General features: G+C 50.9%; 3 protein-coding genes across 5 annotated transcripts in view; 1 reads left to right on the forward strand and 2 right to left on the reverse strand.

Annotated features, from left to right (window-relative positions):
* Nucleotides 1–6,102, reverse strand: part of LOC122369350 (dynein axonemal heavy chain 6-like) — a 47,855-nt gene extending 41,753 nt beyond the window's left edge. Inside the window, exons 1-13 of the mRNA XM_043344032.1 lie at nucleotides 5,936–6,102; nucleotides 5,329–5,643; nucleotides 4,883–5,000; nucleotides 4,512–4,764; nucleotides 4,059–4,203; nucleotides 3,506–3,730; nucleotides 2,885–3,050; nucleotides 2,279–2,414; nucleotides 1,790–1,994; nucleotides 1,252–1,487; nucleotides 923–1,055; nucleotides 496–592; nucleotides 111–285 (exon numbers count right to left, since the gene is read on the reverse strand). Of these exons, the coding sequence (XP_043199967.1) occupies nucleotides 111–285; nucleotides 496–592; nucleotides 923–1,055; nucleotides 1,252–1,487; nucleotides 1,790–1,994; nucleotides 2,279–2,414; nucleotides 2,885–3,050; nucleotides 3,506–3,730; nucleotides 4,059–4,203; nucleotides 4,512–4,764; nucleotides 4,883–5,000; nucleotides 5,329–5,607 (2,168 nt within the window). The 5' untranslated portion in view covers nucleotides 5,608–5,643; nucleotides 5,936–6,102. The remainder of the gene's footprint in view (nucleotides 1–110; nucleotides 286–495; nucleotides 593–922; nucleotides 1,056–1,251; nucleotides 1,488–1,789; nucleotides 1,995–2,278; nucleotides 2,415–2,884; nucleotides 3,051–3,505; nucleotides 3,731–4,058; nucleotides 4,204–4,511; nucleotides 4,765–4,882; nucleotides 5,001–5,328; nucleotides 5,644–5,935) is intronic.
* A 316-nt stretch (nucleotides 6,103–6,418) lies between these two features.
* LOC122369356 (E3 ubiquitin-protein ligase CBL-like) lies at nucleotides 6,419–13,521 on the forward strand. Of its 2 annotated transcripts, XM_043344037.1 has the most exons (7): nucleotides 6,438–7,238; nucleotides 7,538–7,684; nucleotides 8,317–8,448; nucleotides 10,447–10,663; nucleotides 11,156–11,296; nucleotides 11,775–11,854; nucleotides 11,934–13,521. In XM_043344037.1, exons 1-7 carry the CDS (start codon nucleotides 6,712–6,714, stop codon nucleotides 12,067–12,069), a joined length of 1,380 nt encoding a protein of 459 aa, XP_043199972.1. In that variant the 5' UTR covers nucleotides 6,438–6,711; the 3' UTR covers nucleotides 12,070–13,521. The 2 variants fall into 2 exon arrangements, with proteins under 2 accessions (XP_043199973.1, XP_043199972.1); XM_043344038.1 differs by having other exon boundaries at nucleotides 6,419–7,238; nucleotides 11,775–13,521.
* LOC122369355 (vang-like protein 1) overlaps nucleotides 13,459–15,804 on the reverse strand; it is a 45,728-nt gene continuing 43,382 nt past the window's right edge. For both annotated transcript variants that reach the window (XM_043344036.1, XM_043344035.1), the window contains exon 5: nucleotides 13,459–14,637. In XM_043344036.1, coding sequence (XP_043199971.1) covers nucleotides 14,210–14,637 — 428 coding nt within the window. In that variant the 3' untranslated portion in view covers nucleotides 13,459–14,209. The remainder of the gene's footprint in view (nucleotides 14,638–15,804) is intronic.

The following is a 15,804-nucleotide window of genomic DNA, read 5'->3' on the forward strand; positions in this document are numbered from 1 at the left end:
ACGTAGCTATCCGTAGAACGGTAGAACGTTATGATATACCACAAGAGTTTAGTACTACCACCAGACCCGCAACTGACCACCTGCATCTGGACTCTGACCAGGACACTCACGTGGGCATGATCTTGTGGATCTGCTCGAGGCAGTGCTCGGGCGAGGGTCGCACCATGTCGCGCACGTCTGTCGCGTTCACGCAGAACACACCCAGTTTGCGGTCAACGGGGATGTTCTTGACCTCGTTCACCTGGCTGGTGAATTTGGCCAGAGCCGAGCCGAATTGGTCCAGATCTGTGGTCGATGAGAACAGACACGGGTGATCAGGGGCTGAAGGAACGCACAGAATGAACACACTCAATACGCATACAGCTTCAGATCTTCCATGTTGCAACGTAAGACACATAACGATTGTATCGTTACACAACGATAAATCGTTACCTCGATGAGCAAATAAGATCAAACGACAATCACTGCTCTCCTATTTCACAAAGTAATACCTACCGCAACCGATGGTAGCAAAAGACGTCATATCGGTCCGCATGTTCTCATAGAACCACTCCTTGACGTGCTCGAACGTCTGGATGTACGTCTCCGCCGCCTGTCAGCATAGAATACCGACAACGCTGCAGCTACGTTCCTGCTCCTAACAACACCGCAATATATCAGCATAGATGTTTGGGGGGGGGGGGGTTACGCTCCCACTCCTGCGAAGTCACGGTGGCGCCCTAACGAGCACTTTTTAACGCTCATTCTGAACGATTCATGTGGCATAGCTCACATGAGGCATGCGTCATACACCGGTTCAGCAAAATCGCAGCAGCAACACGATCGCTACGCGGCTTCCATCTCCAGCCCGACAGGCCAAGGCATGGTCTGTCAGAGCTGGAGCGAACGTCGCCCGCAGTCTCGTTCGGCGCCCTCCACCCACCTGGAATCCCACGACCACCATCTCGGAGATGTGTGTGGACACGTCGGCCATCTGTTCGTCCGAGTCCAGCACGTCCTCCAGGTCGGGGCCCTCCTGGTCGTCACTACCCAGCGTCTTCCCGTTTATGGTCGGTCTGCCGACGGGGCCGGGGAAATGCAACCATTGTCAATCAATATCTTTCACACTTTCATGCGACACTTCAGATGTACTTATTTTAAGCAATATCAACAATCGTTAAACAGTAGATCATCCAACGGTTAAGATAAAAACCGATTTCATAATTAATTCGGTGATTTGTCTTCCATCTAGCAGTTGAAACATTCACCAACCTCGTGATGAACATGAATGTGTCGTCGGTGAAGAGGTTCTCCATGTTCTCGACCAGCTCTCTGCTGCTGGTGAGCAGCTTCTCCACAGTGAGCCGGAACTCCTTGATGGGCGGGACGAGGCGCGGCACGGCGCCGCGAAACTCGAGCGACGTGAGGAACAGGGGCTCGGCAGGTGTCTCGGGCTCCTCGCCCGGCTCCGGCGGCTCCGGCGGCTCCGGCGACGGCTCCGGTGGCGGCTGCAGACGGCGGGCGGTGGCAGACGGTTCATAGTGCGGGCAATAAAGGGGAACAAGGTTCAATGGACGGGAGATGAGACATTTAAATATCTGGCGTTGAAGGCGAATTAAATACTCGTATGGTTTTTTTTTTTAACCGCGAAACGCAAAATCGTGAACGCGTACATATTTATGATGATGTCAAATCGTCCTAAAATGAAGTGCGATACGAGCTAGGCTTTACAAACTGATCCAGACTTGACCCGAATATATAGCCGTGTCGGGTACCACTACTTTCACTACAAAAGCCACCGAGCACTGACCGGCGGCTCGTTGGAGGGTCCCGTCGGTTTCTTGGCCTCCGTCTTTGGTTTGTCGGCCGGTTTGGCGGTCAGCTCGATGATCAGCTGGTCCTCGGGCGGGATGCGCTCGACACGACTCGACAGCGCCCGCTCCATGTAACACAGCGTGTTCTTCACCAGCTGGTGCTTGCACGTCATCAGGATCAGGTCGATTGTGTAGATGAACCTGCCGAAAGAAGCGAGTGTCAACAAAATGACGCACACCTGCACCAAACGGCAACAGGTGACACAAAATACATACCCACGTCGTGTAACACGGGTGATGAGTTGGACATCTCGTTACTAAGCTTCACAAAGTCAGATGAAACAGTGAAATGTGTGCTTCTTACTAAGGTTTTCGAAAATTGTATATGCAAATTAAACATAGCTCTGCGACTCTTAATAGGCATGTGTGCGAGGTTAACGATTCCAGCGCGACACGTCTTATATCGCAGCCGTCGTCGTTCTGACCTGGTGAGCCGCTGGCACTGGCGCCGTTTGTCGGCCTGTTCGGTGAACGACATCTGCTGCGAGTAGTCGCCGACTTTGAACAGCGCCAGACACTGCTGCGGGTCCATGTGCAGCTTGGTCTTCCACACCGTCTGACCTGCGGTAGTGCGAGGGTGAGAGGTAGGGGAGCACGGGTTCATGTCGTGTACTGATCGTTTTAAACAACGGTGTGTACAAAATCAAGCGTCATCAACGTAAAGTTACTCAGCATCGTGCTTTTATTCCGACGTTTTCGCGTGTTTTTTTCAGCGCATGGTGCATGCGCCTCATTCAAACGGAATGGTATAATAAACGATGTTACACGGGTATGACCTGAGTTGTATAAACAGTTAAGGGGTCACCCGAAGTACGATCAAGTCGCATTAACACATAGGACGGTGTTCAAGGCGCGAACAGGGAGCGGTGAATCAACATTCAACACTCAGCGCCATCACATAAACGCCTGATGCAATATGTCATGTGGTGTTTTGTGTCACGACTACCTATTCACAGCCAGCCCTGCCAGACTACCATGCAACATCTGTCCATCGCAGCAGCAGCTACCGAAGACCGCCCGCGTGTCCGTACCGCATTTGACAGCCAACGCCAGTTCCTCGATGTACTCCTCGGTGGGGAAGCCGGCCTCCAGCATGGCCGTGTTGCAGGCCGTCTGGACAATGTCGCGCACCAGTCGGCGGAACTCGGCTAGCGAGTCCTGCACGCTGCTTAGCTGATCCGACTCGGCCTGAATAAACTGCGGGTGGGCAGCAGAGCGGAGTCACGACGTACTGCCACTGGCTGGCACCGCCGGGGCACACTGATGTAGTGTCATGAGAAAGAAATGAGGAGGGAAAGTGTTGTACACGTACGCTGCTCAGCTGATCCGACTTGGCCTGAATAAACTGCGGGAGGCGGTAACAGCAGAGAGGAGTTACGACAATATAAACATAGGTCGGAGAGATAACAGAGAGAAGTTAGGGAGAAAAAGGAAAGAAGGAGGGATAAGCTAGAGTGGGAGAGAGTAAGCGCGGAAGCTGTGATAAGCATAGTGGATGTCAGAGGATAAAATAGATCATTATCAACGGAAAAGACCGTACAGACAATACTGACTACACATACAATTATTCTATGCGAACGCTATATTCGCAGATGTTATCGCAGATTCCAATAAAGAATAATTTCAGACGCCCGAGTGACCGCGCAGCTCACGTTCTCCAGTGTGTAGATGTTGGTATCATCAATGTCCACGATGCCCAGGGTGGCCACGGCGTTGCAGAGATGTCGCACGGCCAGTAGGGCGGCTCGCAGGCACGGCTGGAGGATGAAGAGGTTCTGCGAGAGGCTGCGCTGCGCCAGGTGGAACTTGCACCAGCGCACGTTCACCCGCCACTGGGCGAACTGTTTCCACATGCGGAACTGACGGAACGTGCGGATCTGCCGAACAAGGAGGGGGCGGGGTGGGTCGAGATATGCCAAGGGAATGGATCAGGGCAGGTGGAATGCATTCTGTTACACAGCGAACGCAATTAGTGCCTACAGACTGTCGGAAGGTTTTATATGTCGCTAACTGAGAACGAGAACGTATTGGCACACTGGATGTCAGGCATTGCAAGGGCTTTTTATCGATTAACTTACTGCATTATTCCATGTCATTATAAGCATTTGTATGACTGATTCTTTGTGAAACGCATACTCGTCGCATTGCTATTCCAATTTCCACATAGCCCTGAGTGAACGAATCGTCAGGCTGTCGGCTCGTTACCCTGGCGAGTTTCTGGAACATTATGTAGTCTCGCTCCCATTCTGGCAGCGGCACAAAGTCAGCCTCCTTGTTCAGCACGTGGGTGACGCCGTGCTTGCTGATCGTGAAGTACTCCTCCGGATCGATCGCCGAGTAAGGCGCCACCCTGGCCAAAGCACCGGCACGGGTTAGTGCCGTCTTTATACCGTAAGAACTAAGAGTCACACTTCTACTGAACGATATAACGAAAATCTTACATAGATCGAAATGGACCACGAATGTCGGCTAAAAGACGTCAGTAAGAAAGCAATGCAGTCATCTTCCGTCATCCATGCTCGGGATGCAGATTATAAGCCGCTCCCGAGGTACCCACCTAGTCACCGCTTTCAGTTATCGTCGCCTAGCATTTGCAATATAACTATTCTACATCACGGATCCCATCTTTTCCCACTCCCCGCACGGCGGCGGACTCACTTGAGGCAGTAGTAGTGCCGCTCCACGGCGTATGTCGGCACAGACGCTACCAGGTAGAAGAAGCCGACGCGCGCGTCCTTCCGGACCTTATCAATAATGCAGGCCACGTCCTGGGGCACCTCGTCCAGCTGCACGGAGCCGGCGCTCAGCTCGGTGGAGGCCGAGGTGCCGGAGCTCTCAGAGGCGGCGCCGGCACCCACCGAGCTCAGACGGGAGCCGGCCGGCCGCTGCTCGCTGGCGCGGCCCGACACGGCTGCCAGACAAACGGGACGGGTGCGGGGCTAAGGATTTATTCGGATATGTACCCAGATACCGATGTAATAAGTCAGAACGTCTCAAGAGTCGTGGCGGGTATCGTTTCGTTTACTTACCGACAGAAGATGTGTGTTTCGTCTTAGTCTTGGTTTTCTTCGAAGAAGCTTTGAGAATGTCCTCGTAAGACGCGCAGCCGTGACCGCGCTTGCCACTTCGGATTTGTCCGGGCCATTCCTGTGCATGGATCCGGGTATTAACTGGATACGGTGGAATCGGTGATGGTTTCATCTTCACGTACCAGAACAAAGTTTAATGGAGTCGTTAAAATGCATAATTGTTTTCGAAAGTCGATGCTATTCCACGCCAGTCATTCTACGTAAAGTAGTTACTCAATGTCAATGTCAGCAACACTTTTTCGGGTATGGTCTATCGGAGATACGGGAAGGACGGTTAAAGGAAGAAAACATGCATACGATCTGTGAAGCAAGGTGAACGCATCTGCGTCGGGAAATGCGACGCATTGATATGCGTCGGGAAATGCGATCGGCGAGGGTCATCTCACCAGTGGCGATAGCTGGAAGGGTCGGGTCGATTTCTTTCCCGGTGCAATAGCTCCGGGAGCTCGCGGGAGCCGCAGCGGGTCCTGTCTTAGTCGCTCCTTGAGACCGGGTGGCACCAGCAGCCGCTCCTGCAGCTGACGCGCCATGGCCGGGTTTGTCGGTGGCAAGTACGGCAGACCCAGGGAGCGTGCCGAGGCCCCCGAGCTGCCATGCGACGGGCCGCCGCTGCCGCCGGAAGGATCCCGACGTGGCATCTCCGACAGTCTTCTGTCTCCCGACATCGCTCCCGAACTTGATCAGGCCTGGACACGATCAAGCTGGAGAGAGAGAGAGAGAGAGAAGAGAGAGAGAGAGAGAGAGAGAGAGAGAGAGAGAGAGAGAGAGAGAGAGAGAGAGAGAGAGAGAGAGAGAGAGAGCTTGGTAAAAAAAAGAACAGTCTGAACTATTACAATGGCGGTCTCGGTGATTGCCTGGTAAAATTTATCTACCCCGATTCAAAACAGTTCCCAAAAGACAGCATGGCATCATGAGGGTCTCACATATCAAATCAAGGAAATGTCAGGGAAAAGCCCGAACACAGATCGTCGATGGAGTCCAACGAATACCTACATGGCATGACATGTTGATGTGCAGATGATCCCAACCGAAACGATAAATATACTATGCTTCTTCTTCCAGTGATGCACAAATCCAAAAAGTCTTGGCCCTCGGGAAATGCCCTAGAGCACCGGGAACACCGTTTTCCATTGGCTTCCGGCTTGGCTTACGAGGCTTTCCAAGCAAGTTTCCGGCCATCAGCTGTTCAATGTAAATATTGACGTTGCCATAGCGACACGCTCCGCCCACCAAGTAATTACTAATTAGCTGCAAAATGTTGCTGGTTACTTTGATTGTCCTTGCTCTAAGCTTGAAAATGTTAGCAGTGCTCAACTTCAAAGATGCTTTTTGTTTTTTTCTTAATTATTACATGAGAATCGCTATTTTGAATGACCATTGCGTGTTTGGGTGAAAGCAGAGGGGTCACGGCGTTTGAAAACCTGCTGCAAATTTGTGATACAATTAGGCATCCTTGACTCCAAGACAATTGCGGCATTTGTGGATTTCGACAAGCGCTGAGAAACGGCGGGTGTTGTGTGGGAGCGCGGGGGTATAATTGGTTGATTAACTGTGTTATAATTTATATTGTTTGCGGTGTGAATCTGCTGGGATAGGCTGCAGTGCATATTGATACAAAATATTTCTTTGTTCAGCTATAATTCTGCTTTCAATGCCAGGGGACTTGACATGAAGGAAGCATATTTTCTCTCAGTAGTGTCGTATCACTGAAGCTGGAAGCTGCTTTTGAAAAGCCCATTTGATACATTTTCCGAAGTCACACAAATAAAATGGCTTTGACAAGACCTAGTTCCAAATCATCACTTATGAGTAAGATTCATGGCGCTATTGCTGACAAGATGGGACCACCGAGATTGATCATTGAAAGGAGGACTATAGAGAAGACATACAAGCTCATGGATAGAGTAGTCAAACTCTGCCAGCATCCAAGAATGAATCTGAAGAACTCTCCACCTTTTTTGTTGGATATTCTGCCAGACACTTACACACATTTGAAGGAGATATGCAGCCGCTATGAAGATCTGGAAGTTCTCAACAACAATGAGTACTTCAGGGTCTTCATTGAAAATCTGATGAAAAAGTGTCGCCAAGCAGAAAAGCACTTCAGGGATGGAAAGGAGCAAATGTATGATGAGAACTCTGTGTACAGGAGGAATCTCACAAAGCTGTCTCTTGTGTTCTCACACATGCTCTCGGAGCTGCGTGCAATATTCCCAGAACATGTGTTTATGGGTGACCAGTTCAGAGTCACAAAGAGTGATGCAGCAGACTTCTGGAAGATGTACTTTGGAGAAAGGTAAACATTATTGCTAGTTTACTTATTACTTATTCTTACTAGTTTTACCTGAATTTAATAACTTGAATAGTGATAATATAAAAGATGAAGAAACCTATTTTTCTAGTTTTTACTCAAGATTAAGGTTTCACTTTTGATTGTAAAGCTTATTTATCATTTTAACTGGGCTTTATTCATTCTTTTTTGGAGATCCAAGTACACTTGTGAGAGAGTGTTTCAGTGTTTTGTAAGTTTGGGTTGAGTAACTATCTGTGTTATGTGCCAATCTGACTTTGTACCTACAATGACTGCTTTTTCAGGACATTGGTGCCATGGAAGGTGTTCAAAGAGCGGCTTGATGAGGTGCATCCCATCAACCCTGGACTGGAGACAATGGCGCTGAAAACCACCATAGACCTCACCTGCAATGACTACATCTCAAACTTTGAGTTTGATGTCTTCACCAGGTAAGATAGAGTAATGCTGCAAAGGATGCTGCCTGACAAGAGACATGTACTTAGTTTGGTGTGCTGTGCAATGAGTTATGCTGGGCTGCCCCATTCAGTCCCTGCAGAAACAAGGATTAATTAAAAACCTTCATGGAGGTTTATCTATACTCCAGTTACAAAAATTGTGTATTTCAGTACATTGCAGTATCTGCTAAAAGGCTCTAAGGTCTCTCTCTAGATTGTGGGACAGATTCTTAAAGTTTCTTTTACAAAGTCAACTCAGTGGAAAACTGATACTTTGGGGTATGTGGCTGTTTGCAATTGCTACCTTCTTGAGGCTTGACAATTTTACATACATAGTAAGAAGTAGGTAAGAAGAATTACTGAGCCACGATCTGCACAATCATCTAAGGTCCATTTCAGCTCAATCGCAACCTGTGACCTTTACAGAACAACTGAAAGTTGTGATAGCTAACCTGCCAGATCAAGACTTGTGAAGCATGCTTAGCCTTCCCTTTGCGCTGTGTATTATGTCCACATTAAACCAATGTTTTGGGTGGTCACCACCACTTTCACACCCCTGTATTGTTGATATATCACCTTGGCTCGCAGTGGCGTATCCAGCTGACTTTTCCCCTCACCTCCCTCAGGCTGTTCCAGCCGTGGACCACGCTGCTGAAAAACTGGCAGATCCTGGCCATCACACACCCGGGATACGTGGCCTTCCTCACGTACGACGAGGTGAAGGCCAGGCTGCTCAATTTCAAGGACAAGCCCGGCAGGTGAGGCACCGCTAGAGGAGCTGGCCGCTTAACCCTCGCCCGCACATGCCATTTTCCCATCCTAGAACGCACATGGGGGGGGGGGGGTTGCCACCCCCCCCCCCCGCGCCATTTCGTTCCTGTTGGAGATAGAGCTTAGCGGTAAAGACCAAAAAGATTCTTTGGGAAGAGACGAATCCAATGATACCCAGTTTTACCTTCTCAGGTCAGTCGTTGACCTTCCAGGTCAGGTCAAACTAAAAAATGTTGCTGTTTTGGGTCACCGTTGGATATCAAGTGCGCTGCTTATCAAATACCGATGACGATGCTGTTTTCTGGTGCCAGGCCAGCTAGAACCTCTTTGTCACACTACCCGACCAGAATTTTGCGGCTGAGGTCATTTCAGGTCAAGTTAGGTCAAGGTCAATTATATGTGTTCGCATGTCTGTGTGTGTCTGTGTGTATACTGATGTGTGCACCGATTGTTTTTGGGTCCATATTACATGAAATCATGCTCTGAGAAGCTTTTACCAAAAATGCAGTCAAAAAAATTCAAAAAAGTAAATTCAGCTTGCCTAAAACGCAATTATCTTAGATGACCTAGGTTGACCTTGACCCTGACCTTGACCCCTGTACATCGTCGAACAACATGTTCCATGATAGGTGGGAAGTAATACTGGCAAAAAAGGCCGAAATCAGGGTGTCAAAAGCTCGCAAGACCCATGGCAAACGCAAGATGTTGAGAATTGGCCATTTGGGTCATGACATGACCTGAAAAACAAGGTCATATCTCCGAAACCAAAAATCACAGAAACTTGAAATTTTCAGTGGACATCAAGAAAGGATAGAGGAGCAGCTATACGAAAAATCAGCGTTCTAGCGCTAAAAATGTTGAGTGCAGAGCAGAAAGACTACCTGGGGGGGGGGGGGTGTGGCAACCCCCCCCCCCCCCCATGTGCGGGCGAGGGTTAATATCTTCAGCATGCTGTTGAAGGAAGGGTAAATTTGGTGACGCGAAAATGCTCACAGTTTCTTTGTTATGGCCAAACGACGCGTCTTTGGGCATGTTTTGCTGTGGTTGAATTTCGAGCCATTCCAGTGACGCGCGGAAAGTGAGTTTTCGAAGGCCACGCCGATATTGACCTCAGTGTCTTATTCAGCTGTTTTAGGGTTGTTGACATGTTCTGCATACCTATTATCTGTCATCTTTCTTTTCAAGCATCACCAGCACATGCATTGAGCATTGAACGTTGGTGTCGCCTTCTCGACAGTGGCTTTTTTGTGCAGACAGTTTTTTTCTGGCTAGGCTGTCGTTAATCTGAGAGGAACCTAATGTTCTGTTATAACGTCATTCACTTCCTGTTTTATTCATGATTCATGAGCCGCAGATCTCATCACCTTCCTGTCCTTCTTAGCGCCAACGTCTTGAACATGCATTCGATTTGCATTACTGTCTTAGTTTCGTCGTTCCGTATCTGCTGTTAAATTATGCATGCCGAGTAGTTTGGCAGAGCGTGAAACCGCATTCCAAAGCTATGATGTCAATATGCCGAGCCGCACTGAACCTGTTACGATAGTGGTTTATTGTTTTGTTGCAGGGCAGTAGCATTTTTTCTGCTGGGCTATTCAAATGTTCAAAAAGAGGACTGCCCTTTGTGCAGTTGTGCTGAACATGCTCTTGTTGGGGAAGAAAGGATAACGAGATGCCTTTTCCTTTTCCTGTGGTTGTGTGACATGAATGTTTTCAGTTGTGATTTGGTGGTAGCTGCATTCTCGGCCCTGGCCTCCCGGTAGTGGCACTATTTCCTCGAAGCTGCACTGGTTCTCGCTTGGTGCTAGATCCAGCTTATTCCCCACCATATCCTCTCTTTCTACACTTGCATCTACCACCATAAAATATTATGCATTATGTCGTGGTAATTGTTTACTCTGTGTTGTAGCCACTAAAGGCACCAAATGCCCCTAACATAATAAGTCACATGACCACTGAGCCCGCCAACCCGCTCCCGCCGTTTACAGCTACGTGTTCCGTCTGAGCTGCACCCGACTGGGCCAGTGGGCCATCGGCTACGTCACCACAGACGGCAGCATTCTGCAGACGATCCCGCAGAACAAGAGCCTGTGTCAGGCGCTGCTGGACGGGCACCGGGAGCGGTTCTACCTGTACCCGGACGGACAGGACGAGAACCCCGACCTGTCGTGGGCCGTGCAGGCCACGCCTGAGGACCACATCCGGGTGAGAGCGCGTGACTGATTTATTGTGTGTGATTGAGACGGAAGGGAGGGAGTTTTACTGCGCGAAAGGTTGGGAGACGGGGTCGTCAGTCACACGGGTGGAATATGTGCAGTGTGCACTTTGGTGAATTTTTTGGAGTCTGACTGAGTAAAATATGTTTGATTGACCCATTTAAGGGTACCTGATCGCGACTATTATCCTATTTGCCGCGGGGCGACCTGTGTCTTGCTTTTACCACGATCCCAGAAAATATGTGACAAAGTTTTACAGGGATAGTACCTATGAGATCTGCCTGCCCATTTTCCGTATGGTAAGCGTGCGACTGACTATTCGATGTTGTGTAAAATTAACCCAAAAACAGTGCATTTTCACGTTCCAATAAGCCCCCACATCGCCTCCCCTCATCATCGCCAACCTAGAAGCAGTATGGGCTCTACCTAGCCTGTTAAGTGTTTGTCTGTAAAGCGAGTGACACTAACGCTTCGTTTTCAGGTGACGCAGGAACAGTACGAACTGTACTGCGACATGGGCAGCACGTTCCAGCTGTGCAAAATCTGCGCCGAAAACGACAAGGATATCAAGATCGAGCCGTGCGGACACCTGCTCTGCACACCCTGTCTGCAGTCGTGGCAGGTGGGCTGAGGGGTGGGGTGCTAAATTTCTAGGGACGAAAAATTATCTCCAGAGGTGTCAGTGTTCAATTCCACCCAGCGCTTTTAGAATGGGACTTGAACGTGGTCTTGAATTGTGGGACTTGAATTGTGGTCAGTCCCTGTCCAGTTGTGACAGTTTGATCCATCCTTATAATGACTTGTCTTTTTTTAGAATTGGCTCTTCCTTATGAGCTTTAAGAGTGCCATGTTTGTGTCATTTGCCTTAAATGAGCTATGCTATTGACTCATTGGGCATCTTTGGGTCAGCCTGGCATCTCTATATGACTTTGATACTGTAAACGGCATCATTCACGTTACGAGTTCGTGACATTGCCGTTCGTCGTTGGAAGTGTTTTACCATTCCCTCATATGGACTTATGGAGGTGTATATATGTCGAGTGTCTGGGGGCTACTGCGCCTCTCGAATGTTCCGGTAACCTGTCTGTGCGCTCCTGCAGGACTCTGAGGGCCAGGGCTGCCCGTTCTGCCGAGCCGAAATCAAGGGCACCGAACAGATCGTCGTCGACGCCTACGACGCCAGCCGGGCGAGGGCGCGCGTGCGTCGGCTGCGTCGCGACTGCCCACTGCCGCCGCCGCCGCCGCCACCCCTGCCGCCGCACCCGTCCTCACACGCCGCCTCAAACAGCCAGCAGCTCTCGTGACGGCCCGCCGCCTGCCGGCCGCGTCTCGAAACCAAAGTGTCCGCCCGGCCGCCGCACGGCGCTGGCGTCGGGTGGCCAGCCCACTTGTTAGCCTTGTTCAATACGCTTAGTACTTACGGCGCGATTCGCGCGGCCGGTGGAGATGGAAGCCACGGCACGGCACTGGAGACGCATCAGGGCAGTGTAATGGACAGCTCAGCCGCTCGGCAGTCTACTGCGGGATCCGATGGTGGACGAACTATTACCTACTGCCGGATGCCAGAACACTGGAGACAAGCGACGCTGTGGCATAATCTGATCGTGGCGAGTGCGACATTTTTCCATAATGATCTGCTGTGAAGGCTCATCTGTGTGATTCGTACGCTGGTATGATGCGTGGGCGAGGTGGACTCGATATGCCTCAGCTGTGGTTACGAGTCGATCCGTCTCAAAACGTTCCGTTATGCGTGGGGATGACTGGAGCTCCGGCTCTCACGCCTACGTGGTGTATCATGCAAGTTGTGCGGCGTGGGCCTGCCCTGGCTATACGAGTTACGGTGTCTCGCTCGGCTACGCAGCGTGCTGTAGACGGGAATGAGGGACCGGAATTTGATAAACTAGATCACCAAATCGACACCTGCTCACGGTTCCCACTGCTCTCTACTTGCCTTGGTCGGCCCTGCTGGGGATCCGGACAAGAAACACGTTTAGTTTCTGTAGAAATGCTCAGCAGTGTGTTATTTTTGTCAGTTGTCACAACCCAGCTATCTGTGTTCTTTGCCAGTCGGGATTATGTTAGTGCTGTCCTTGGGTCAAGAAGAAAATCAGACCCAGGAGATGAGAGTTTGTCATTTTCCATGAAAATGATGATCGTGTAAGGAATCTAGGACTAGTAAACCGAAAAGCCGCGTATGCCCACCGCAGATATGTAAAGAAGTGGTAGGTTTCGTTCAAGGTCCGGGATATGTCCTCTGTGAAATCGCCCAATTTTGGTGGCTCTACCGCTCACTGCTCGGCTCTTCTCTCGCTCCGTGCGATTAGCCACAATCGGATCCATTCGCCGTCGTATTCGCTATCTCGTTTTGTCACAGTTCATCAGGTCCTTGGCTGTCTGTATGGGTGATGTCGTATTTTTGCTATCCTCGTCGCCCGCGCCGAGTCTGTTGCCTTTCCGCTGCGCCGTCGCACGCTGTTACCGCAATGTGGCGTCTGTCAATGCTCTTTTGGGACGCCCCGCCGCTCTGTGACCGGTCCATGAGTGTTCTCGAGAGTAGACAGATGGGCTCCCGTTTCAGTGCACTGTTCAGATGCGAGGCCGATTTCTCAGAGATGCTGCATATTAGTATGGTGCGGGCGCGGAAGCAGCGCTGTTGTTTAGTTGTGTGTATGTGACCGGGTTCTGTGTGTATCTCTGGTGATCTGAAAGTGAATTCTGGGGCGATCTGAGTGAATCCTGGGACGATCTGAGTGAATACGGGCATGCGCATGAGATTCTACAAGAGGAGAAGCCATCCATTATATTTGTACAAATGGACATCAATATACAAATATTCTTGTACAGAAACTCACATTGTCTGGGGCAAACGAGACAAATCATGCGATCAAAACAAAGTCACGGTGTACTAGTAAAAACAGACTCGGCACATGAACAAAAATCATGCAACACTTCATCGCTATCGAGTATACCGAGATAAGCAGTCTGGCTCCTAGCACTGCCACCCTGCCGCCTGACGGCCAAATGCCGTCCGCCATTCCACTGAGCGCGAGCTAAGCACAGAAACTGGCCCTAGTTGGTGTCTGGGTAGGGGGAAGTAAAGTCGGAGACCTAGAAACGTTGTAGGAAAACTGTCCAAGTAGCGTTATCACGCTGAGAGGTGGCACACGATCTATGGGGCAATTAGAACAGGTAGGGAGCCTTGAGACTGGTCCGGTCCGACTGCGGGGTTTATCTGAATTCACTGCTGACTGGTGACCCGGCACCCGGGCGGTGCGTGTGACAGCTCATGACTCGGTTCGTAGTCACCTCCGACGGTTCCCGTCGCCTCCGATGATATGTGACATCAACAAACGATGACCTCGTGAACATGATCCGTCGCGGGCAGGTCGGCCTTCCAAACAGGGAGCACCGCTCAAAGCACACCGAACGCGTCTCACATCCACGCGAGCGACAAACAAACGCAACGCACGCGGCAGGCATCACATAAATAAACGAGCGCACGGCGGGCGCCTCTCCCCTCCCTCCCCTCCCCTGGTTACACCGACGTCTCGCTGCTAAGACGGAGCACGAATTTGTTACACTTTGGGTCTATGATCTCCTCTGTGATGTTAAAGTGGGGCAGCTTCACCACGGTACAGAGTAACGACACGTCGTGCTGGCGCAGCTGGAACAGCGTACCCTCAGCCACAGGCCGGGAGAGCAACGTGTCACACACCAGCGCCCAGCTCTGGACCGGCCGCGCCTCTCGCTCGCCCTCCAGCACCGGCGCCGGCGCCAGGTAGCGCTCGAGGAAGGCGCGCGGCGCCAGGTCGTGCGCCAGACACTGCGCCAGGTGCGCCAGGATCGCCTCCATGGTGTGGCGCGGCTGCTGGCGGGTGACGCGCAGGTACTTCTGCAGCGGGCGGGCCATTGTCGGAAAGATGGCCTGCGCCGCCTCGTGCGGGTCCATCGGGATCGCCGGACCTGGGGAAGAGACAGCGGAAGGTTTGTTAAACACTGGGTAGTGAGCACCCCTCTGAGTGAAAGCCATGACCAGCTAGTCCCAAAGCTTAACGCTTCATACGAGAAGCAATCGATGAAACTGATGAAGCGATGAAACTTCTCGAATGCGAGAAGCAATCGATCGATGAAACTCCTCGACGACTCTTTATCAAATCCTGGTGACGAGTCTCATAACACATCATAATACACATCGGGGTGGTTTATGAGCGATTATGGTTTATGGTTTGCCACCCACATGGCCTTGGAGATAGGACGGGACAACGAAAAAAAACAACAACGAGGAAACCTCCTATTGAGCTAATAGCTCTCTGGCCAACGCTTTAGGGGAAAGGCGTCAAGCGACCGTCTACCGAAAAAGAAGACGGCATGAGAGGTAAACGATTCCTACTTAGCCAGTAATAAGCTCGACTGAACGTCCAAGCCAAAACAGTTTGGTGATTCAGCATTGTGTCGAGGGCTTACTCGGGGAGACTCGAACGGAGCGTGGCTGCTATGGCCGCGTCCTTACATACCTGATGCCATTCGCAATGTTTATCCGCCTAGCTAGCTAGGCCAAACAGTCATCACGCGAGCCCAAACACCTCCGTCCCTGCAGCCACCATCTGTGCCATCTCCTGACGAGAAAACTACCAGAAAAACGTGCGTCGGCCTGCGCTCCGATCCGTTTGCGTTCCGCCGGCCTAAACACACGTGCGGCCGTGTCCTGCGGCGCTCTGTCTCCCCTGTGCTCTCTCCGTCGGTCAAACAGTCGGTCTCGGCCGTTAGAAGGCGGCTGTTTGGATGTGCCGACAGCGAGAATACACGGTGATCTGTGTCGGCTGGAGGTAAACGAGAGGGAGACGGCGGCGCCGGGAGCGCGTCTGTCGGCAGGTCCGTGTTTGGATGTAAAGCAGCGGAGAGGTGGGAACTGCAACGGTAAAATGGTAGTGGAGCGGTAAGGGATACGTCCTGAAGTGTAGTTGATCGATATGAAGCTGGAGGCATAACTAATGTTATACGGGGCTTGCAACTTAAATCGCTTTATGGCTTTATGGCTCGGCTTTATGCTGCCAAAGGTGTGTGCCTGTTGTGCTGGCTGTACTCGTACTTACGTTCTGCTTCGAATTTGAGTCGGTGAGTGCGCGTTTC

This window comes from Amphibalanus amphitrite, unplaced genomic scaffold (assembly GCF_019059575.1).
Source record: "Amphibalanus amphitrite isolate SeventyFive unplaced genomic scaffold, NRLGWU_Aamphi_draft 001027F_arrow, whole genome shotgun sequence".
Lineage (NCBI taxonomy): Eukaryota > Metazoa > Arthropoda > Thecostraca > Balanomorpha > Balanidae > Amphibalanus > Amphibalanus amphitrite.